Below are 24,178 nucleotides of genomic sequence, written 5' to 3' on the forward strand. Positions count from 1 at the left end.
CTACCATCATGTCTCCCTCCCTACCATCATGTCTCCGTCCCTACCATCATGTCTCCCTCCCTACCATCATGTCTCCCTCCCTACCATCATGTCTCCCTCCCTACCATCATGTCTCCCTCCTTACCATCATGTCTCCCTCCCTACCATCTTGTCTCCCTCCCTACCACCATGTCTCCCTCCCTACCATCATGTCTCCCTCCCTACCATCATGTCTCCGTCCCTACCATCATGTCACCCTCCCAACCAACATGTCACCCTCCCTACCAACATGTCACCCTCCCTACCAACATGTCTCCCTCCCTACCATCATGTCTCCCTCCCTACCATCATGTCTCCCTCCCTACCATCATGTCTCCCTCCCTACCATCATGTCTCCCTCCCTACCATCATGTCTCCCTCCCTACCATCATGTCTCCCTCCCTACCATCATGTCACCCTCCCTACCATCATGTCTCCCTCCCTACCATCATGTCTCCGTCCCTCCCATCATTTCTCCCTCCTTACCATCATATCTCCCTCCCTACCACCATGTCTCCCTCCCTACCATCATGTCTCCCTCCCTACCATCATGTCTCCGTCCCTACCATCATGTCTCCCTCCCTACCACCATGTCACCCTCCCTACCATCATGTCTCCCTCCCTACCATCATGTCTCCCTCCCTACCATCATGTCTCCCTCCCTACCATCATGTCTCCCTCCCTACCACCATGTCACCCTCCCTACCATCATGTCTCCCTCCCTACCATCATGTCTCCGTCCCTACCATCATGTCTCCCTCCCTACCATCATGTCTCCGTCCCTACCATCATGTCTCCCTCCCTACCATCATGTCTCCGTCCCTACCATCATTTCACCCTCCCTACCATCATGTCTCCGTCCCTACCATCATGTCTCCCTCCCTACCATCATGTGTCCGTCCCTACCATCATGTCTCCCTCCCTACCACCATGTCACCCTCCCTACCATCATGTCTCCCTCCCTACCACCATGTCACCCTCCCTACCATCATGTCTCCCTCCCTACCACCATGTCACCCTCCCTACCATCATGTCTCCGTCCCTACCATCATGTCTCCCTCCCTACCATCATGTCTCCGTCCCTACCATCATGTCCCCCTCCCTACCACCATGTCACCCTCCCTACCATCATGTCTCCCTCCCTACCACCATGTCACCCTCCCTACCATCATGTCTCCCTCCCTACCACCATGTCACCCTCCCTACCATCATGTCTCCCTCCCTATCACCATGTCTCCCTCCCTACCATCATCATGGTGGTGCCCACCACACACCCTCATCACTATACATCAACCAGCCACACTCAATTCAATGCCTGGGTTGAGTCATCATACTTGACAAACAAAGAAACCGTTACGAAGATAACTGCAAGACTGCAAGATAACTGCCAGACTGCAAGATAACTGCCAGACTGCAACATAACTGCCAGACTGCAAGATAACTGCCAGACTGCAAGATAACTGCCAGACTGCAACATAACTGCCAGACTGCAAGATAACTGCCAGACTGCAAGATAACTGCAAGACTGCAAGATAACTGCCAGACTGCAAGATAACTGCCAGACTGCAACATAACTGCCAGACTGCAAGATAACTGCCAGACTGCAAGATAACTGCCAGACTGCAAGATAACTGCCAGACTGCAAGATAACTGTCAGACTGCAAGATAACTGCCAGACTGCATAGTAAGCATATCATACCTGCAGGAACACCATACCTGCAGGAACACCATACCTGCAGGAACACCATACCTGCAGGAATATCATACCTGCAAGAATATCATACCTGCAAGAATATCATACCTGCAAGAATATCATACCTGCAAGAATATCATACCTGCAAGAATATCATACCTGCAAGAATATCATACCTGCAAGAATATCATACCTGCAAGAATATCATACCTGCAAGAATATCATACCTGCAAGAATATCATACCTGCAAGAATATCATACCTGCAAGAATATCATACCTGCAAGAATATCATACCTGCAAGAATATCATACCTGCAAGAATATCATACCTTCAAAAACTTCATATTTCCAAAAATATATCTGCAAGAAAATCTTATCTCCAAGAATATCATACTTGTAGCAATATCATACTTGTAGCAATATCATACTTGTATCAATATCATACTTGTAGCAATATCATACATGTAGGGGGGGCTCTGGTGGCCTGGTGGTTAACGCTCTCGCTTCACACGGTGAGGGCCTGGGTTCGATTCCCAGCCAGAGTAGAAACATTGGACGTGTTTCTTTCCACCTGTTGTCTATGTTCTCCATCAGTAAAATGGGTGCCTGGGTGTTAGTCGACTGATGTGGGTCGCATCCTGGGACACTGACCTAAGGAGGCCTGGTCACAGACCGGGCCGCGGGGGCGTTGACCCCCGGAACTCTCCAGGTAAACTCCAGGTAGCAATATCATACTTGTAGCAATATCATACTTGTAGCAATATCATACTTGTATCAATATCATACTTGTAGCAATATACTTGTAGCAATATCATACTTGTATCAATATCATACTTGTAGCAATATCATACTTGTATCAATATCATACTTGTAGCAATATCATACTTGTATCAATATCATACTTGTAGCAATATCATACTTGTATCAATATCATACTTGTAGCAATATCATACTTGTATCAATATCATACTTGTAACAATATCATACTTGTATCAATATCATACTTGTAGCAATATCATACTTGTATCAATATCATACTTGTATCAATATCATACTTGTATCAATATCATACTTGTATCAATATCATACTTGTAGCAATATCATACTTGTAGCAATATCATACTTATAGCAATATCATACTTGTAGCAATATCATACTTGTAGCAATATCATACTTGTATCAATATCATACTTGTAGCAATATCATACTTGTAGCAATATCATACTTGTAGCAATATCATACTTGTATCAATATCATACTTGTAGCAATATCATACTTGTAGCAATATCATACTTGTAGCAATATCATACTTGTAGCAATATCATACTTGTAGCAATATCATACATGTAGCAATATCATACTTGTAGCAATATCATACTTGTAGCAATATCATACTTGTAGCAATATCATACTTGTATCAATATCATACTTGTAGCAATATCATACATGTAGCAATATCATACTTGTATCAATATCATACTTGTAGCAATATCATACTTGTATCAATATCATACATGTAGCAATATCATACTTGTATCAATATCATACTTGTAGCAATATCATACTTGTATCAATATCATACTTGTATCAATATCATACTTGTAGCAATATCATACTTGTAGCAATATCATACATGTAGCAATATCATACTTGTATCAATATCATACTCGTAGCAATATCATACTTGTAACAATATCATACTCGTAGCAATATCATACTTGTATCAATATCATACTTGTAGCAATATCATACTTGTATCAATATCATACTTGTATCAATATCATACTTGTAGCAATATCATACTTGTATCAATATCATACTTGTATCAATATCATACTTGTAGCAATATCATACTTGTATCAATATCATACTTGTAGCAATATCATACTTGTAGCAATATCATACTTGTATCAATATCATACTTGTAGCAATATCATACATGTAGCAATATCATACTTGTATCAATATCATTCTTGTAGCAATATCATACTTGTAGCAATATCATACTTGTAGCAATATCATACTTGTATCAATATCATACTTGTAGCAATATCATACTTGTATCAATATCATACTTGTATCAATATCATACTTGTAGCAATATCATACTTGTATCAATATCATACTTGTAGCAATATCATACTTGTAGCAATATCATACTTGTATCAATATCATACTTGTATCAATATCATTCTTGTAGCAATATCATACTTGTATCAATATCATTCTTGTAGCAATATCATACTTGTAGCAATATCATACTTGTATCAATATCATTCTTGTAGCAATATCATACTTGTAGCAATATCATACTTGTATCAATATCATTCTTGTAGCAATATCATTCTTGTAGCAATATCATACTTGTATCAATATCATTCTTGTAGCAATATCATACTTGTAGCAATATCATACTTGTATCAATATCATACTTGTAGCAATATCATACTTGTATCAATATCATACTTGTAGCAATATCATACTTGTAGCAATATCATACTTGTAGCAGTATCATACATGTAGGAATATCATACTTGTTGTAGAGTCACTCACCCAGTAAAGTCACTCACCCAGAACAGTAGAATCACTCACCTAGGACAGTAGAGTCACTCACCCAGTACAGTAGAGCCACTCACCCAGTACAGTAGAGTCACTCACCAAGAACATTAGAGTCACTCACCCAGGACAGCAGAGTTACTCACGCAGTACAGCAGAGTCACTCACTCAGTAGAGTCACTCACCCAGGACAGTACAGTCACTCATCCAGTACAGTAGAGTCCCTCACCCAGGACAGTAGTCACTCACCCAGGACAGCAGTGTCACTCACCCAGGACAGCAGAGTCACTCACCCAGGACATTAGAGTCACTCACTCAGTACAGTAGAGTCACTCACCCAGTACAGTAGAGTCACTCACCCAGAACAGCAGAGTCACTCACCAAGTACAGTAGAGTCACTCACCCAGTACAGTAGAGCCACTCACCCAGGACAGTAGAGCCACTCACCCAGTACAGTAGAGTCACTCACCCAGTACAGTAGAGTCACTCACCCAGTACAGTAGAGCCACTCACCCAGGACAGTAGAGCCACTCACCAAGTACAGTAGAGTCACTCACTCAGTACAGTAGAGTCACTCACCCAGAACAGCAGAGTCACTCACCCAGTACAGTAGAGTCACTCACCAAGTACAGTAGAGTCACTCACCCAGTACAGTAGAGCCACTCACCCAGGACAGTAGAGCCACTCACCCAGTAGAGTCACTCACCCAGTAGAGTCACTCACCCAGGACAGTAGAGTCACTCTCCCAGGACAGTAGAGCCACTCACCCAGTAGAGTCACTCACCCAGGACAGTAGAGTCACTCACCTTAGCCTGGGTAGACTCGTCAACACCACTGTCATGCCCTTCCTCTGAAAATTAAGAACAATTTACCATCACGCTCCACACAAAGGTATTAACACAATAAATCTACGTTATTCTCACTTCAAATTTAACTATATAAAATAAAGTCTACGGTAGTTTCCCTTCACATTCAACTAACTGAAGATCTGTTAAAACTTTACATTTAATCATAGCAAAAAACTCTACGGTAACCTCCCTTCACATTTGACTACGTATACTGTACTACATGACTTCACATGATAGAAAGACTTTAAAAAAATTAAGTTTTGAAATATATAAGTGTTGCAAGCAGTGGCGATGCATGCAATGGCAGCTATGATCATACTATAATTATATGTCTTACTTTATGATCTATATTATCAAGGGGTAAACATAGCATAATATAGCAAAAGGGTAGGCTGCCAGGGTCAACAGAAGATGTTTACTAAAGGGAGTCAGGAAATAGGAGATGGTAGACGAGTGGGAGAGGATGTGAGGTTAGTGGTCGGGCGGGTAGTTAATTCTTGAAGGAAGGTGTTCCCCCTCCCCTCCTTCACTGACTGAGGAAGGTGGTGAGGGTGGGACAGGGGACTCATCACCCTCACTACACTAATGTGGGTAGTGTAGCACCCTCACTACACTAATGTGGGTAGTGTAGCACCCTCACTACACTAATGTGGGTAGTGTAGCACCACCACTGCACTCACGTAGTGTGTGTAGCACCACCACTACACTCACTGTGTAGTACCACCACTACACTCACGTATTGTGTGTAGCACCACCACTACACTCACGCAGTGTGTGTAGCACCACCACTACACTCACGTAGTGTGTGTAGCACCACCACTACACTCACGTAGTGTGTGTAGCACCACCACTACACTCACGTAGTGTGTGTAGCACCACCACTACACTCACGCAGTGTGTGTAGCACCACCACTACACTCACGTAGTGTGTGTAGCACCACCACTACACTCACGTAGTGTGTGTAGCACCATCACTACACTCACGTACTGTGTGTAGCACCAGCACTACACTCACGTAGTGTGAAGTACCACCACTACACTCACGTTATGTGTGTGTAGCACCACCACTACACTCACATAGTGTGTAGTACCACCACTTCACTCACGTAGTGTGTAGCACCACCACTACACTCACTTAGTGTGTGTACCACCACCACTACACTCACGTAGTGTGTAGTGCCACCACTACACTCATGTATTGTGTGTAGCACCACCACTACTCTCACGTAGTATGTAGTACCACCACTACACTCACGTAGTGTGTAGTACCACCACTACACTCACGTAGTGTGTGTAGCACCACCACTACACTCACGTAGTGTGTGTAGCACCACCACTACACTCACGTAGGGTGTAGCACGAGCACTACACTCACGTAATGTGTGTGTAGCACCACCACTACACTCACGTAGTGTGTAGTACCACCACTTCACTCACGTAGTGTGTAGCACCACCACTACACTCAGTGTGTGTACCACCACCACTACACTCACGTAGTGTGTAGTACCACCACTACACTCACGTAGTGTGTGTAGCACCACCACTACACTCACGTAGTGTGTAGTACCACCACTACACTCACGTAATGTGTGCAGCACCACCACTACACTCACGTAGTGTGTAGTACCACCGCTACACTCACGCAGTGTGTAGTACCACCACTACACTCACGTAGTGTGTGTAGCACAACCACTACACTCACGTAGTGTGTAGTACCACCACTACACTCACGTAGTGTGTGCAGCACTACCACTACACTCACGTAGACTGTAGCACCACCACTACACTCACGTAGTCTGTAGCACCACCACTACACTCACGTAATGTGTGCAGCACCACCACTACACTCACGTAGTGTGTAGTACCACCACTACACTCACGTAGACTGTAGCACAACCACTACACTCACGTAGTGTGTAGTACCACCACTACACTCACGTAATGTGTGCAGCACCACCACTACACTCACGTAGTGTGTAGTACCACCACTACACTCACGTAGTCTGTAGCACCACCACTACACTCACGTAGTGTGTGTAGCACCACTACTACACTCACGTAGTGTGTAGCACCACCACTACACTCACGTAGTGTGCAGTACCAACACTACACTCACGTAGTGTGTGTAGCACAACCACTACACTCACGTAGTGTGTAGTACCACCACTACACTCACGTAGTGTGTGCAGCACTACCACTACACTCACGTAGACTGTAGCACCACCATTACATCACGTAGTGTGTAGTACCACCACTACACTCACGTAGTGTAGCACCACCACTACTCTCACGTATTGTGTAGCACCACCACTACACTCACGTAGTGTGTAGTACCACCACTACTCCCATGTAGTGTGTGCAGCACCACCACTACACTCACGAAGTGTGTAGCACCACCACTACAATCACGTAGTGTGCAGTACCACCACTACACTCACGTACTGTGTAGTACCACCACTACGCTCACGCAGTGTGTGTAGCACCACCACTACGCTCACGAAGTGTGTCTAGCACCACCACTACACTCACGCAGTGTGTAGTACCACCACTACACTCACGTAGTGTGTGTGTGTAGTACCACCACTACACTCACGTAGTGTGTGCGTGTAGCACCACCACTACATTCACGTAGTTTGTGCAGCACCATCAGTACACTCAAGTAGTGTGTGTAGCACCACCAATACACTCACTTAGTGTGTAGTACCACTACTACACTCACGTAGTGTGTAGCACCGCCACTACACTCACGTAGTGTGTAGTACCACGACTACACTCACGTAGTGTGTAGTACCACCACTACACTCACGTAGTATTTAGCACCGCCACTACGCTCACGTAGTGTGTGTAGCACCACCACTACACTCACGTAGTGTGTGTAGTACCACCACTCCACTCACGTAGTGTGTGTACCACCACCATTACACTCACGTAGTGTGTAGTACCACCTCTACACTCACGTAGTGTGTGTAGTACCACCACTACACTCACGTAGTGTGTGTACCACCACCATTACACTCACGTAGTGTGTAGTACCACCACTACACTCACGTAGTGTGTGTAGCACCACTACTACACTCACGTAGTGTGTGTAGTACCACCACTACACTCACGTAGTGTGTGTAGCACCACCACTACACTCACGTAGAGTGTAGTACCACCGCTACAGTCACGTAGTGTGTGTAGCACCACCACTACACTCACGTAGTGTGTGTAGTACCACCACTACACTCACGTAGTGTGTAGTACCACCACTACACTCACGTAGTGTAGCACCACCACTACACCCATGTAGTGTGTGTAGCACCACCACTACACTCAAGTAGTGTGTGTAGCACCTCCACTACACTCACGTAGTGTGAAGTCCCACTAGTACACTCACGTTGTGTGTAGTACCACCGCTACATTCACGTAGCGTGTAGTACCACCACTACACTCACGTAGTGTGTAGTACCACCACTACACTCACGTAGTGTGTAGTACCCCCACTACTCCCATGTAGTGTGTGCAGCACCACCACTACACTCACGAAGTGTGTAGCACCACCACTACAATCACGTAGTGTGTAGTACCACCACTACGCTCACGCAGTGTGTGTAGCACCACCACTACGCTCACGTAGTGTGTCTAGCACCACCACTACACTCACGCAGTGTGTAGTACCACCACTACACTCACGTAGTGTGTGTGTAGCACCACCACTACATTCACGTAGTTTGTGCAGCACCACCAGTACACTCAAGTAGTGTGTGTAGCACCACCAATACACTCACTTAGTGTGTAGTACCACCACTACACTCACGTAGTGTGTAGCACCGCCACTACACTCACGTAGTGTGTAGTACCACCACTACACTCACCTAGTGTGTAGTACCACCACTACACTCACGTAGTGTTTAGCACCGCCACTACGCTCACGTAGTGTGTGTAGCACCACCACTACACTCACGTAGTGTGTAGCACCACCACTACACTCACGTAGTGTGTGTAGTACCCCACTCCACTCACGTAGTGTGTGTACCACCACCATTACACTCACGTAGTGTGTAGTACCACCACTACACTCACGTAGTGTGTAGTACCACCACTACACTCACGTAGTGTAGCACCACCACTACACCCATGTAGTGTGTGTAGCACCACCACTACACTCAAGTAGTGTGTGTAGCACCTCCACTACACTCACGTAGTGTGAAGTACCACCAGTACACTCACGTAGTGTGTAGTACCACCGCTACACTCACGTAGCGTGTAGTACCACCACTACACTCACGTAGTGTGTAGTACCACCACTACACTCACGTAGTGTGTAGCACCACCACTACACTCACGTAGTGTGTCGTACCACCACTACACTCACGTAGTGTGTAGTACCACCACTACACTCACGTAGTGTGTGTAGTACCACCACTACACTCACGTAGTGTATGTAGCACCACCACTACACTCACGTAGTGTGTAGCACCACCACTACACTCACGTAGTGTGTGTAGTACCACCACTACACTCACGTAGTGTATGTAGCACCACCACTACACTCACGTAGTGTGTAGCACCACCACTACACTCACGTAGTGTGTAGTACCACCACTACACTCACGTAGTGTGTAGTACCACCACTACACTCACGTAGTGTGTAGTACCACCGCTACACTCACGTAGTGTGTAGCACCACCACTACACTCACGTAGTGTGTGTAGCACCACCACTACACTAACGTAGTGTGTAGTACCACCAGTACACTCACGTAGTGTGTAGTACCACCAGTACACTCACGTAGTGTGTAGTACCACCACTACACTCACGTACTGTGTGTAGCACCGCCACTACACTCACGTAGTGTGTAGCACCACCACTACACTCACGTAGTGTGTAGTAGCACCACTACACTCATGTAGTGTAGCACCACCACTACACTCACGTAGTGTGTGTAGCACCACCACTACACTCACGTAGTGTGTAGTACCACCAGTACACTCACGTAGCGTGTAGTACCACCACTACACTCACGTAGCGTGTAGTACCACCACTACACTCACGTAGTGTGTGTAGTACCACCACTACACTCACGTAGTGTATGTAGCACCACCACTACACTCACGTAGTGTGTAGCACCACCACTACAGTCACGTAGTGTGTGTAGTACCACCACTACACTCACGTAGTGTGTAGCACCACCACTTCACTCACGTAGTGTGTGTAGCACCGCCACTACACTCACGTAGTGTGTAGTACCACCAGTACACTCACGTAGTGTGTAGTACCACCACTACACTCACGTAGCGTGTAGTACCACCACTACACTCACGTAGTGTGTGTAGTACCACCACTACACTCACGTAGTGTATGTAGCACCACCACTACACTCACGTAGTGTGTGTAGTACCACCGCTGCACTCACGTAGTGTGTAGCACCACCACTACAGTCACGTAGTGTGTAGTACCACCACTACACTCACGTAGTGTATGTAGCACCACCACTACACTCACGTAGTGTGTGTAGTACCACCGCTGCACTCACGTAGTGTGTAGCACCACCACTACACTCACGTAGTGTGTAGCACCACCACTACAGTCACGTAGTGTGTGTAGTACCACCGCTGCACTCACGTAGCGTTTAGTGCCACCACTACACTCACGTAGTGTGTAGTACCACCGCTACACTCACGTAGTGTGTAGCACCGCCACTACACTCACGTAGTGTGTAGTACCACCACTACACTCACGTAGTGTGTAGTAGCACCACTACACTCACGTAGTGTGTAGTAGCACCACTACACTCACGTAGTGTAGCACCACCACTTCACTCACGTAGTGTGTGTAGCACCACCACTACACTCACGTAGTGTGTAGCACCGCCACTACACTCACGTAGTGTGTAGCACCACCACTACACTCACGTAGTGTGTAGTAGCACCACTACACTCACGTAGTGTAGCACCACCACTTCACTCACGTAGTGTGTGTAGCACCACCACTACACTCACGTAGTGTGTAGTACCACCAGTACACTCATGTAGTGTGTAGCACCACCACTACACTCACGTAGTGTGTAGTACCACCAGTACACTCACGTAGTGTGTAGTACCACCACTACACTCACGTAGTGTGTAGTACCACCACTACACTCACGTAGTGTGTAGTACCACCACTACACTCACGTAGTGTGTGTAGCACCGCCACTACACTCACGTAGTGTGTAGCATCACCACTACACTCACGTAGTGTGTGTAGCACCGCCACTACACTTACGTAGTGTGTAGTACCACCACTACACTCACGTAGTGTGTAGTACCACCAGTACACTCACGTAGTGTGTAGTACCACCACTACACTCACGTAGTGTGTGCAGCACCGCCACTACACTTACGTAGTGTGTAGTACCACCACTACACTCACGTAGTGTGTAGTACCACCAGTACACTCACGTAGTGTGTAGTACCACCACTACACTCACGTAGTGTGTAGTACCACCAGTACACTCACGTAGTGTGTAGTACCACCAGTGCACTCACGTAGTGTGTAGTACCACCAGTACACTCACGTAGTGTGTAGTACCACCAGTACACTCACGTAGTGTGTAGTACCACCAGTACACTCACGTAGTGTGTAGTACCACCAGTACACTCACGTAGTGTGTAGTACCACCACTACACTCACGTAGTGTGTAGTATCTCCACTACACTCACGTAGTGTGCAGCACCACCACTACACTCACGTAGAGAATGTAGCCCCACCACTACACTCACGTAGAGAATGTAGCTCCAACACTACACTCACGTAGAGAATGTAGCTCCAACACTACACTCACGTAGTGTGTAGCCCCACCACTACACTCACAAACTCTCTGGTTCACTACCTTGCAAGAAGCTTAAACGGGTCACCGAAGAACATGAATAAAACACATTCACACACACACACACATATATATGGCAGAAAAAACACCATATTCCAACACTGACTGCGTATGGTTGTGAATGTTTGTATTATGCCGAGAATTTCACATTTCTTACAATTTTCACAGTAATTAAGTCCAATTAGTTTCAAAGGATAGGCTAAGCTGGTGGAGGTATGCTAAGCGTTCACTCTCTGACTGTCCCACTAGATGGTAAACACCAGACAGATAAAACAGAAGCCTCTCTTGCTTCATGCAGTAGCCTTCAGGGTCCACAACCTGATGGGTGGGCGTGGAGGCAGCTGGGTGTTGGCGTAGACGGGTGACGGGTGTATGTTGGGCGTGGACGGGTGACGGACCTCCTCCGCTGAAGCTGCTATAAGGCCTTCCCGTCCAGTCAGGTGTCAAGCTTGACAGGGGCTAATGTTAGTCTTTCGCCGTCAAACTATGCAAGCCAGCGTATTCCTCGGCAGTAATAGCAGCCAGTGACCCACGCCCGTGAGTGAGGAGCACTGTCTACTGTCTACAGTTCCGGGTGTATGGCCATACAAGAAGCAGAAACGATGACATGCTATCTGCTGGTGAGTGTGTAGTGTTTGGTGCCGTGGAGTTCTGCAGGTGTGGTCTGTGTGGTTGCCATGCAGTACTGGGTGTGAGCAAGGCTCTGCACCAAGTTTCTCGCTGCTGGTGCGGCTACAACTCTCAGTCATATCAAAACTACGAGAGAAGTTCCTGAAGCGTTTTGATGTAAGTGCCGTCACGAGCGAGGCTGACGGCTCCTGTATAGACGGTGAGGCGTGTGATGGGGGTCCACTAGTGAGGCCCGTGTGTGGTGGTCCACCAGTGAGGACCGTGTGTGGTGGTCCACCAGTGAGGACCGTGTGTGGTGGTCCACCAGTGAGGCCCGTGTGTGGTGGTCCACCAGTATGGACTGCGTGTGGTGGTCCACCAGTGAGGACCGTGTGTGGTGGTCCACCAGTATGGACTGCGTGTGGTGGTCCACCAGTGAGGACCGTGTGTGGTGGTCCACCAGTATGGACTGCGTGTGGTGGTCCACCAGTGAGGACCGTGTGTGGTGGTGCACCAGTGAGGACCGTGTGTGGTGGTGCACCAGTGAGGACCGTGTGTGGTGGTGCACCAGTGAGGACCGTGTGTGGTGGTCCACCAGTGAGGACCGTGTGTGGTGGTCCACCAGTATGGACTGCGTGTGGTGGTCCACCAGTGAGGACCGTGTGTGGTGGTGCACCAGCGAGGACAGTGTGTGGTGGTCCACCAGTATGGACTGCGTGTGGTGGTCCACCAGTGAGGACCGTGTGTGGTGGTCCACCAGTGAGGACCGTGCGTGGTGGTCCACAAGTGAGGACCATTTGTGGTGGTCCACCAGTGAGGACCGTGTGTGGTGGTTCACCAGTGAGGACCGTGTGTGGTGGTGCACCAGTGAGGACCGTGTGTGGTGGTTCACCAGTGAGGACCGTGTGTGGTGGTGCACCAGTGAGGACCGTGTGTGGTGGTCCACCAGTGAGGACCGTGTGTGGTGGTCCACAAGTGAGGACCATTTGCGGTGGTCCACCAGTGAGGACCGTGTGTGGTGGTTCACCAGTGAGGACCGTGTGTGGTGGTGCACCAGTGAGGACCGTGTGTGGTGGTCCACCAGTGAGGACCGTGTGTGGTGGTGCACCAGTGAGGACTGTGTGTGGTGGTCCACCAGTGAGGACCGTGTGTGGTGATCCACCACTGAGGACCGTGTGTGGTGGTCCACCAGTGAGGACTGCGTGTGGTGGTCCACCAGTGAGGACCGTGTGTGGTCCACCAGTGAGGACCGTGTGTGGTGGTCCACCAGTGAGGACCGTGTGTGGTGGTGCACCAGTGAAGACCGTGTGTGGTCCACCAGTGAGGACCGTGTGTGGTCCACCAGTGAGGACCGTGTGGTGGTCCACCAGTGAGGACTGTGTGTGGTGGTCCAGCAGTGAGGACCGTGTGTGGTGGTCTACAAGTGAGGACCGTGTGTGGTGGTCCACCAGTGAGGACCGTGTGTGGTGGTGCACCAGTGAGGACCGTGTGTGGTGGTGCACCAGTGAAGACCGTGTGTGGTCCACCAGTGAGGACCGTGTGTGGTCCACCAGTGAGGACCGTGTGGTGGTCCACCAGTGAGGACTGTGTGTGGTGGTCCACCAGTGAGGACCGTGTGTGGTGATCTACAAGTGAGGACCGTGTGTGGTGGTCCACCAGTGAGGACCGTGTGTGGTGGTGCACCAGTGAGGACCGTGTGTGGTGGTCCACCAGTGAGGACCGTGTGTGGTGGTGCACCAGTGAGGACCATGTGGTGGTGCACCAGTGAGGACCGTGTGTGGTGGTGCACCAGTGAGGACTGTGTGTGGTGGTCCACTAGTGAGGACCGTGTGTGGAGGTGCACCAGTGAGGACCGTGTGTGGTGGTCCACCAGTGAGGACCATGTGTGGTGGTCCACCAGTGAGGACCGTGTGTGGTGGTCCACCAGTGAGGACCGTGTGTGGTGGTCCACCAGTGAGGACCGTGTGTGGTGGTGCACCAGTGAGGACCGTGTGTGGTGGTCCACCAGTGAGGACCGTGTGTGGTGGTCCACCAGTGAGGACCGTGTGTGGTGGTCCACCAGTGAGGACCGTGTGGTGATCCACCGGTGAGGACCGTGTTTGGTGGTCCACCAGTGAGGACCGTGTGTGGTGGTGCACCAGTGAGGACCGTGTGTGGTGATCCACCAGTGAGGACCGAGTGTGGTGGTCCACCAGTGAGGACCGTGTGTGGTGGTCCACCAGTGAGGACCGTGTGTGGTGGTCCACCAGTGAGGACCGTGTGTGGTGGTGCACCAGTGAGGACCGTGTGTGGTGGTCCACCAGTGAGGACCGTGTGTGGTGATCCACCAGTGAGGACCGTGTGTGGTGGTCCACCAGTGAGGACCGTGTGTGGTGGTCCACCAGTGAGGACCGTGTGTGGTGGTGCACCAGTGAGGACCGTGTGTGGTGGTCCACCAGTGAGGACCGTGTGTGGTGGTGCACCAGTGAGGACCGTGTGTGGTGGTCCACCAGTGAGGACCGTGTGTGGTGATCCACCAGTGAGGACCGTGTGTGGTGGTCCACCAGTGAGGACCGTGTGTGGTGGTGCACCAGTGAGGACCGTGTGTGGTGGTCCACTAGTGAGGACCGTGTGTGGTGGTCCACCAGTGAGGACTGTGTGTGGTGGTGCACCAGTGAGGACCGTGTGTGGTGGTCGACCAGTGAGGACCGTGTGTGGTGGTGCACCAGTGAGGACCGTGTGTGGTGGTCCACCAGTGAGGATCGTGTGTGGTGGTCCACCAGTGAGGACCGTGTGTGGTGGTCCACCAGTGAGGATCGTGTGTGGTGGTCCACCAGTGAGGACCGTGTGTGGTGGTCCACCAGTGAGGACCGTGTGTGGTGGTGCACCAGTGAGGACCGTGTGTGGTGGTGCACCAGTGAGGACCGTGTGTGGTGGTCCACCAGTGAGGACCGTGTGTGGTGGTGCACCAGTGAGGACCGTGTGTGGTGGTGCACCAGTGAGGACCGTGTGTGGTGGTGCACCGGTGAGGACCGTGTGTGGTGGTGCACCGGTGAGGACCGTGTGTGGTGGTGCACCAGTGAGGACCGTGTGTGGTGGTGCACCAGTGAGGACCGTGTGTGGTGGTGCACCGGTGAGGACCGTGTGTGGTGGTGCACCGGTGAGGACCGTGTGTGGTGGTGCACCAGTGAGGACCGTGTGTGGTGGTGCACCGGTGAGGACCGTGTGTGGTGGTGCACCGGTGAGGACCGTGTGTGGTGGTGCACCGGTGAGGACCGTCCTCAGGCACATACTTCACTATTTCTGTTCTTCCTCTGGAGACAGGTACTGGTAATTTTTCTAACTGCTTCGCAGGTACAACGACAATGCAAATACAGACTGAAGAAACTTCCTTTTTTTTTTTTGGTGAAGCGTAAAAAAACAGGAAGACTGAGGTGCAGGGACAGGCCTTCCATTGGCACAACAAACATGCCAAGTGTTGTTGACAGTGATCTTGTAATGCAAACAGTGAAGGACACTAATAGAAAACATTAGCAGGTAAACAGTATAGAATCCGTGCATATGAGATGGTGTTACGATGGCTGGGAAGCACACCCAGTCTCTGCAGTTGACGCTAGCTGTGTTAGTGTTCACTACACAAGCTTCTCAAGACGTCAAAAGCCGGGAAACTCTACCCGTGGAGGCCACTGTGAGCAACACTCTTGAATATCTTGTGTTACTGACTCAAGTTACGGGAAACGGGTCGTGGCTGCTCATATTAATTAAAGGAGTCGTACCCCGACAGTTACTAGCAATGTTCCTAATTCATTATACACTTCCTTTTTTGCTGTTCAGACCTTTTTTATGGAAATTAATTGCACCAACACAAGATATTTAAGTGCACGAGAGTATGGTGCTCTAATAACCTTCTAAGCTGCATTTTCCTAAGCAGGTGGAAAATGCATCCAAGAGGGAAGCTCCACACAGCAGCTGTGCCACGCGACTACTGCACTACGACTACAGCGTCAGGCTAGACTCTAGAGTAACCCAGGCAGACACTCCACCCAACACACTCAGTCCCACCTACATCCCTCCTGGCCTTCTCACTGGACTATGTTAGCTCATAGAATCTATCCCATCATTTTCCCAAGAAAACACTAAGCAATAAATATGGTTAGTAACTATTAGTATCGTATCACTTTCTAGCAGTAATCACAGCCCACCAGCATCATTCCTTCACAATGTTTTGATGAAAGATTCTCGAGCTGTGAGCATCCTGTGACCATCACAGTGCTAGTGCTGGCTATACCTAAGCTTCTTTCTTACATTATTCCCTGTGTCACTACGAAGGGTGCACTTCTTAGTGTCCTGACTATATTACACTAGATCTACTAGTTACTCTAAATGTATTGCAACTTGCTTGTTAGTAACTACTTTGATCTTCTACACTCTACACAAAGTTGAAAAAAGACATTAGATCGTTACATAATATTACACACAATGTAGGTTCTCTATTACTATCCTCCCGGGAGCAGTAAATAACCTATAAAATTATCAAGGTTCTTAACAAACACAGTGTTCCTCAAGGCACTAATAATTCCCCATCCCTTCAGCTTCTGGTACAATTCAAGACCACCCTAACTCGTCTCAAAATCCAATTCCCTGTAAGCTCATCATAAATTTAGAAGGCACCTTTTACCCTCTCCAATTCAAGACAAGGAAGATGGATTCGTAATGCTTTCACTACCATTCAGTTCTATCATCCTCTAAATACCTCGCTCAGGATTTTCCTCATTTGCTAAACTAATTTTGTTTTCTCTTCTGTCGTAAGCCCTGAGTTCCTATGTCTGAGCTGTGGCTTTGGAGGGCTGGAGTGGCCTGAGTCGCACTGAGTGTGTGTCTGCCCGTGTGCGCTTGTGATTGTGTGTGTGTGTGTGTGTGTGTGTGTGTGTGTGTGTGTGTGTGTGTGTGTGTGTGTGTGTGTGTGTGTGTGTGTGTGTGTGTGTGTGTGTGTGTGTGTCTATAGCTTGGCTGGGTGGCGTCTCAAGGCCTGGCCAATCTAACCTGACTCCCACACACAGTCTGCCTCCCGGCGCCTCGCCTGCCTGCCCATCCTCCCACGCCTTTTGAATAAAACTAATCAAAACATCCACATCATGAGCGTCACTAGTGTGACTAGCAGAGACATTTGGGTGAGCAACAATGGAAGTGGTTGCAATTCAGTGTTGTTAATATTACGAGGCAACCTTAGTGCTTTCCTCGAGTTGAATGTTATTATACCAGATAAATTTGTGAAGGATGTGAGAAGGGAGCGAGCACCAGGCAGTGAGGGCCAGGTGGGAGGAAGGAAGGGGCAGAAGATCCCACCACCTAGGGGAGGGGGTGAGAATCCACGCCCCACCTTTCGCACCTGCACGTTTCCGTCGGGCAGACTTGCGAGGTTTCTTAGACGACACAGTCCTCTTCTTTTCCTTTTCTTCCTGGTCTCCTTCTTTAGCTTCCATCTCTCCCTTTTCTTCCCCTTCTGGTTTATCGGCTGGCGGAACAGACTCCTCTTGCTGTGTCCCATCTTCTTCCCCAGCTTCTTCAGGCTGAGGTTCCCCAGCTTCCTCGGGCTGAGGTTCCCCAGCTTCCTTGGGCTGAGGTTCCCCAGCTTCCTCGGGCTGAGGTTCCCCAGCTTCCTCGGGCTGAGGTTCCCCAGCTTCCTCGGGCTGAGGTTCCCCAGCTTCACCCTCGTCAGCTTTTTCTTCGGCCTCCCCCTCATGCGGTCTTTCCTCTTCTTCCTTGACATCAGCTTTTTCTTCTCCTTGTTTCTCCTCTACTGCATCCTCTTTTGGTTCTTCTGGTTCTTCCACTTTACCCGCTGCTTCATCGTCTTCTTTCCTTTCATCTTTCTCGCTCTTTTTAACGGGTTCCTCTGTCTTACTCGCTGTTTCCTCCTCTTTAGTTTCTTTTTTATCACTTTCTAATTCTTTTGATTTTTCCTTAGCTTCTTCGCCGCTCTTCTCCACTTCCACAGGTTTCACTGTTATCTCATCTGCATCTTTCTTTGTTTCCTCTGCTTCTGCGGCCTTCTCTTCTTCCTCCTCCGTCTTATCCACTTTCCCCTCACCGTTCTCTTTGTCTGCTGGTTCTGCTTTCTCTTTTTTATCTTTCTGAGGCTCGGCTTTTTCTGGTATTCCACCCTTCTTCTCCTCCATCTTATCCTCTTCCGCCGTTATCACCCCTTTCTTCTCTCGCACACCGTCGATAACTAGATCATCTTCCTCTTCGTCTTGCGTTCTATCCTCTTCAGACTTATCGCTCTCCTTGCCTATCCCACTCTCCTTTTCAGAGTCACTATCCTTGACAGAAGGTGCTGCCTCTTCTTTCTTCTCCACCTCTTTCCCTTCTGCTTCAGCTCCAACTTTCTTCTTTTCTTCTGCTTCCTTGCCAGCGACTTCGGACTTTGCATCTGCTTTATCTTCCAATTTGCTCTTTTCCTCTTTGGCAACTTCTTCGGCTTTACCTTTGTCTTCTTTAACCGCAGCTTCTACTTTACTTTCTTCTTTAAGCTTCTCTTTAACCTCCTCTTTACTCTTTTCCTTGTCATCCTCTTTACTAGTTTCTTCTAATTTACTCTTGTCTTCTACTTTGACCTTTTCTTCTTTACTAACATCCTCTACTTTGACCTTTTCTTCTTTACTAACATCCTCTACTTTGACCTTTTCTTCTTTACTAACATCCTCTACTTTGACCTTTTCTTCTTTACTAACATCCTCTACTTTGACCTTTTCTTTACTAACATCCTCTACTTTGACCTTTTCTTCTTTGCTAACATCTTCTATTTTGACCTTTTCTTCTACTTTACTAACATCTTCTACTTTGACCTTTTCTTCTTTACTAACATCCTCTACTTTGACCTTTTCTTTACTAACATCCTCTACTTTGACCTTTTCTTCTTTGCTAACATCTTCTATTTTGACCTTTTCTTCTACTTTACTAACATCTACTTTGACCTTTTCTTCTACTTTGCTAACATCTTCTACTTTGACCTTTTCTTCTACTTTGACCTTTTCTTCTACTTTGACCTTTTCTTCTACTTTGACCTTTTCTTCTACTTTGACCTTTTCTTCTACTTTGGCCTTTTCTTCTACTTTGACCTTTTCTTCTACTTTGCTAACATCTTCTATTTTGACCTTTTCTTCTACTTTGCTAACATCTTCTACTTTGACCTTTTCTTCTACTTTGACCTTTTCTTCTACTTTGCTAACATCTTCTACTTTGACCTTTTCTTCTACTTTGCTAACATCTTCTACTTTGACCTTTTCTTCTACTTTGCTAACATCCTCTACTTTGACCTTTTCTTCTACTTTGCTAACATCATCTTTGACCTTTTCTTCTTTGCTAACATCATCTTTGACCTTTTCTTCTTTGCTAACATCATCTTTGACCTTTTCTTCTTTGCTAACATCTATTTTGATCTTTTCTTTATCATCTACTTTGACCTTTTCTTCTTTGCTAACATCTACTTTGACCTTTTCTTCTTTGCTAACATCTACTTTGACCTTTTCTTCTTTGCTGTCTTCTATTTTGACCTTTTCTTCTTTGCTAACATCATCTTTGACCTTTTCTTCTTTGCTATCTTCTAATTTGACCTTTTCTTCTTTGCTAACATCATCTACTTTGACCTTTTCTTCTTTGCTATCATCTTTGACCTTTTCTTCTTTGCTAACATCTACTTTGACTTTTTCTTCTTTGCTAACATCTACTTTGACCTTTTCTTCTTTGCTAACATCTTCTACTTTGACCTTTTCTTCTTTGCTAACATCTACTTTGACCTTTTCTTCTTTGCTAACATCTTCTTTGACCTTTTCTTCTAATTGAACCGTTGCTTCTACTTTACTAACATCTACTTTAGTCTTATCTTCAATTTTCTCTTCTTTACTATCTTCTACTTTACTTTTCTCCTCCTCTTTACTCTTGTCTTCTGCTTTACTTTCGTCCTCGACTTTACCAACATCTTCTGCTTTAGGTTTTTCTTCCTCCTTGCTAATATCTTTACTCTTTTCCTCTATTTTAGCCTTTTCTTCTTTATCCTTCCCCTTTACCTCCTCTTTACTCTGGTCTCCTTTGATTTTTTCCTCTGCTTTGACCTTTTCTTCACTTTTACTTTTGTCCTCTGGTTTGTCTTCAGATTTAGATTTTTCTTTCACTTCACTTAAATCTTCCTCTTTTTCCCCTACTTTACTACTCTCCTTCTCTTTTTCGTCCTCTTTTCCCTTCTCCTCTTTCTCGTCCTTTTCCTTATCCTTGACCTTATCATCCTTTTCGTCGACTGTGGCGGCAGGCTTGCCGCAGACAAGGGCTTCTGCCTTTTCTATCGTCTCCTCCGCTGCCTCTGCCCTCTCTCCAGTACTCACCGAAACATCACCTTTGTCATCCTTAGGTGTCTTCTCGTCTTTATCAGCCTTCTCAACTTTACCTACTTCATCTTTAGCAACCTTGTCATCTTTGACAACCTTGTCATCTTTGACAACTTTGTCATCTTTGGCAACCTTGTCATTTTTAAGCACTTCGCTAACACTCTTTACTGCAGTGTCTTTCACTTCTTTCAGCGTTGCATCAACCTTGGCCATCTTAGCACCGTCTTTGCTCCCCTCAGGGGCCGCCTCTTCATCTTTGCCATCATCTTTTTCCTTCTCTTCAAGGTGAGCTTTTTCTTTGGCACCTCCATCTGCACTTTTGGTCTTTGCCTCTTGGAGGTCTTTCTCCTTCTTCTCGTCTTCGTGCTTCTCTTTCTCCTCGACTTTGTGTTTCTCCTCTTTCTCTGTATCACAAACAGGTTTTCCCCCATTCCCTGCCCCACCATCACCTGCACCACCTGTAGCACCTTTCCCATTACCTGCCCCGAGCGCCTTTACTGTCGCCGGCGATTCTCTCGCTGGAGCCCCGTCTTCTCTTGGGCTACCTCGCTCCGTCTCCTGAGATGGCGTCGCACCTTTGTCGTCCGTGGAACCATTTACAGGTGAAGCATCAGCTCCCTGGCTTCGTCTGTCGTCGTCAGAGTGAGGCTCGCCATTAGCTTCTTTGCTGTCAATGGTGACTGAAACAGCCTGTTGGCTGTCTTTTGTCGTCACCTTGGAACAGGGTTCTTCTGGCTTAATACTAGGGTCTACCTTTTCACCGGGTTTATCCTGTTTTTCTTTATCCTTCAGCGTATCTTCCTTCTTTGGCGGAGATGTGGTAGACAAAGACGTAAAGTCGCCATTGAGTGTACCATTGTGGTGTGCAGTCACTGTCGTGGGTTGCACTACTACGTCGTCGTTATCGTCGTGTTCTTGAGACAAAGCGACCTTGCCGCTTTCTGCACTAACCACAGTGTCCAATTTTGTAGGTTTAACATCGACAGCCACAGGTAACGGAGCCTTCACTGCAGCATCAGTCATCGAGGTCACCTGCTTGTGTTCCCCCACTGCTTCCTTGGCGTCCACCGTCGGCACCTGTGCATATAAGCATGAGATAACAGTATACATAAAGACAACTATAAAACACAAATATCTGTATCAATAATTGTCATGAGAGCAGGAGAAAGCATAAACTAGAAAATAACTCACCTGGCCTGGTAGCAGTGGTTCTGAGGGCCGGGGGACGGCACCACTGGCAGCTGCTGGGTCCATCACGGCTCTGTGGAGATGTCCGCCTGTCATCCTCTCTCATCTGAATTCATTCTCATTCTTTCTATTTCTCAAAAAAAAAAAATACCAATGTCCTCCTCTCCATTTCCTCCTCTCTCTCCCCCCTCTCTCGGAGATGTCCACCCCATCATCCTCTATCATCTGTTTTAATTCTTGTTCTACCTCTCAGACACACACACACACACACGAATATGTTTGTCTCTCACTCAGTGCCGTGCCAGCTGGACTAGTGTTGAGCCAGGTAACTAAGGTAACTCCTACACAGATAACTAAAAGCCTCAGTTAACCACAAAGCTTAATGAAACATTGTGTACGTTCATATTAGTTTTACCCTGAGTATGTGGCGAAGATCTACCATGGGATAAAAGAAACTTTCATTAATGGACAACGTGACTTGCCACTTGATGCATTATAATTTAAATAAAACTGGGCAAAACATAGGTTTTAAGGTTTGGATTTAAACTAAATGTTTCTACATAAAAATCATTGATGGAGTTTATAAAGTAATGTTGTTAGGATGTGCAGTGTGCCAACTACTGGAACTTCAGACTTTCAAGACTACTAACTAGACTTGTTACTTACAGACTAATACAGTTTCAGCTTTTACAGCAAAGAATGGCCACGGTCGTCAGCCGTATGTTATAACAACATTCCAGTTGCAGTACAAACGAAGCAGCAGTGAGATCTAACTAGGTATATTTCTTTTGCAGTGTGCTCCGAGATGGGTATCCCCGTATCACATAACTTCAGCCACATCTACCTCAGTGCACATGATAGTGGTGCAGAGCGATGCATAGCATTCTAATGCAGTTACATATTTGTGTGGAAGATCTGAAGACAATCAAAAAAGGTGGTCACAAGTTATCATAAGGAAACTATCCTTATTTCAATAAGAATGGCAAATTAGTACACAGTTCGAAACTAAATTAGGACAAACACAACCCAAAACTAAATTAAGACATACACAACCCGAAGTAAATCAAACCTACCATTAAGAAACACCAGGTTTGAAGCCAATCTAAAGAGGCATTCCCTTACACCAGCGAGACCAATATACTAAAATACACCAACACATTAAGTTTGCAGCAGATCAGAATTTGCATTACCAACTTATCAGTGATGAAGTGTTGAGTTTCACTACTCTCGAAGCCTGGCCATGGGTCAGGCTCGTTTGGTGCTTGCCTGGTCAATCAGGCTGTTGCTGCTGGAGACCTGCTGTCCCACATATCTATCATAGCCTAGTTGATCTGGCACCTGAAGATACTTGCTCAGTTTCCTCTTGAAGGCTTCTTGTGGCATGCAAAGAGTACGTAACCTTTATTTGGCGCATGTACACACCCTCATTTACAGGCTATCTCCCTCAACCAGCGAACCAGGTGACTGAGAGTTGACGATGGGGCCCCGTCGTTCAACTAGTAACCAGGTTCCAGCCAATAAGAAGATGGTTTTGGCAATCACAGAGGTTATGTGGGTACCACTCTCCTGTCTGCCCTTGTCATTCCCATTCTAGAGCTGGTTGAAGCACGGTCTGCTCTCTAGTGGCTTCTATTCTGCCTTGCTTACCGTGGAGTGCACTAATACCTATCACTGTACATAGTGTATATAGTGTACATACTGCTGTTCTAAATTGGTGAAGGATAATGTAAGTCAAAAGTTTTCTGTGTTTACTTTGCTCCCTTTACACCCAGGATAACAGGCCATTTGGACTCCTGGGTTGTAATATAGGGGCCTGTCCGGGAGATGAACCCGGGACCTCTCGCACTGAGTGGGACTGCTGTCGCAACGACACACCTTTAACAGTAGGGTAAAACTAACCTGTCTCACGACGGTCTAGCCCCAGCTCACGTTCCCTATTGGTGGGTGAACAATCCAACGCTTGGTGAATTCTGCTTCACAATGATAGGAAGAGCCGACATCGAAGGATCAAAAAGCGACATTGCTATGAACGCTTGGCTGCCACAAGCCA

The 24,178-nt window shown here is 47.3% G+C and overlaps 1 protein-coding gene across 1 annotated transcript in view; it reads right to left on the bottom strand.

The window, feature by feature from the left end:
* LOC128684398 (axoneme-associated protein mst101(2)) overlaps positions 1–22,194 on the bottom strand; it is a 182,681-nt gene extending 160,487 nt beyond the window's left edge. The window contains exons 1-3 of the mRNA XM_070098198.1: positions 22,132–22,194; positions 17,946–22,017; positions 5,074–5,117 (exon numbers count right to left, since the gene is read on the bottom strand). Coding sequence (XP_069954299.1) covers positions 5,074–5,117; positions 17,946–22,017; positions 22,132–22,194 — 4,179 coding nt within the window. The remainder of the gene's footprint in view (positions 1–5,073; positions 5,118–17,945; positions 22,018–22,131) is intronic.
* Positions 22,195–24,178: the final 1,984 nt, after the last annotated feature.

The sequence above is a fragment of the Cherax quadricarinatus genome, chromosome 4, assembly GCF_038502225.1.
Source record: "Cherax quadricarinatus isolate ZL_2023a chromosome 4, ASM3850222v1, whole genome shotgun sequence".
NCBI lineage: Eukaryota > Metazoa > Arthropoda > Malacostraca > Decapoda > Parastacidae > Cherax > Cherax quadricarinatus.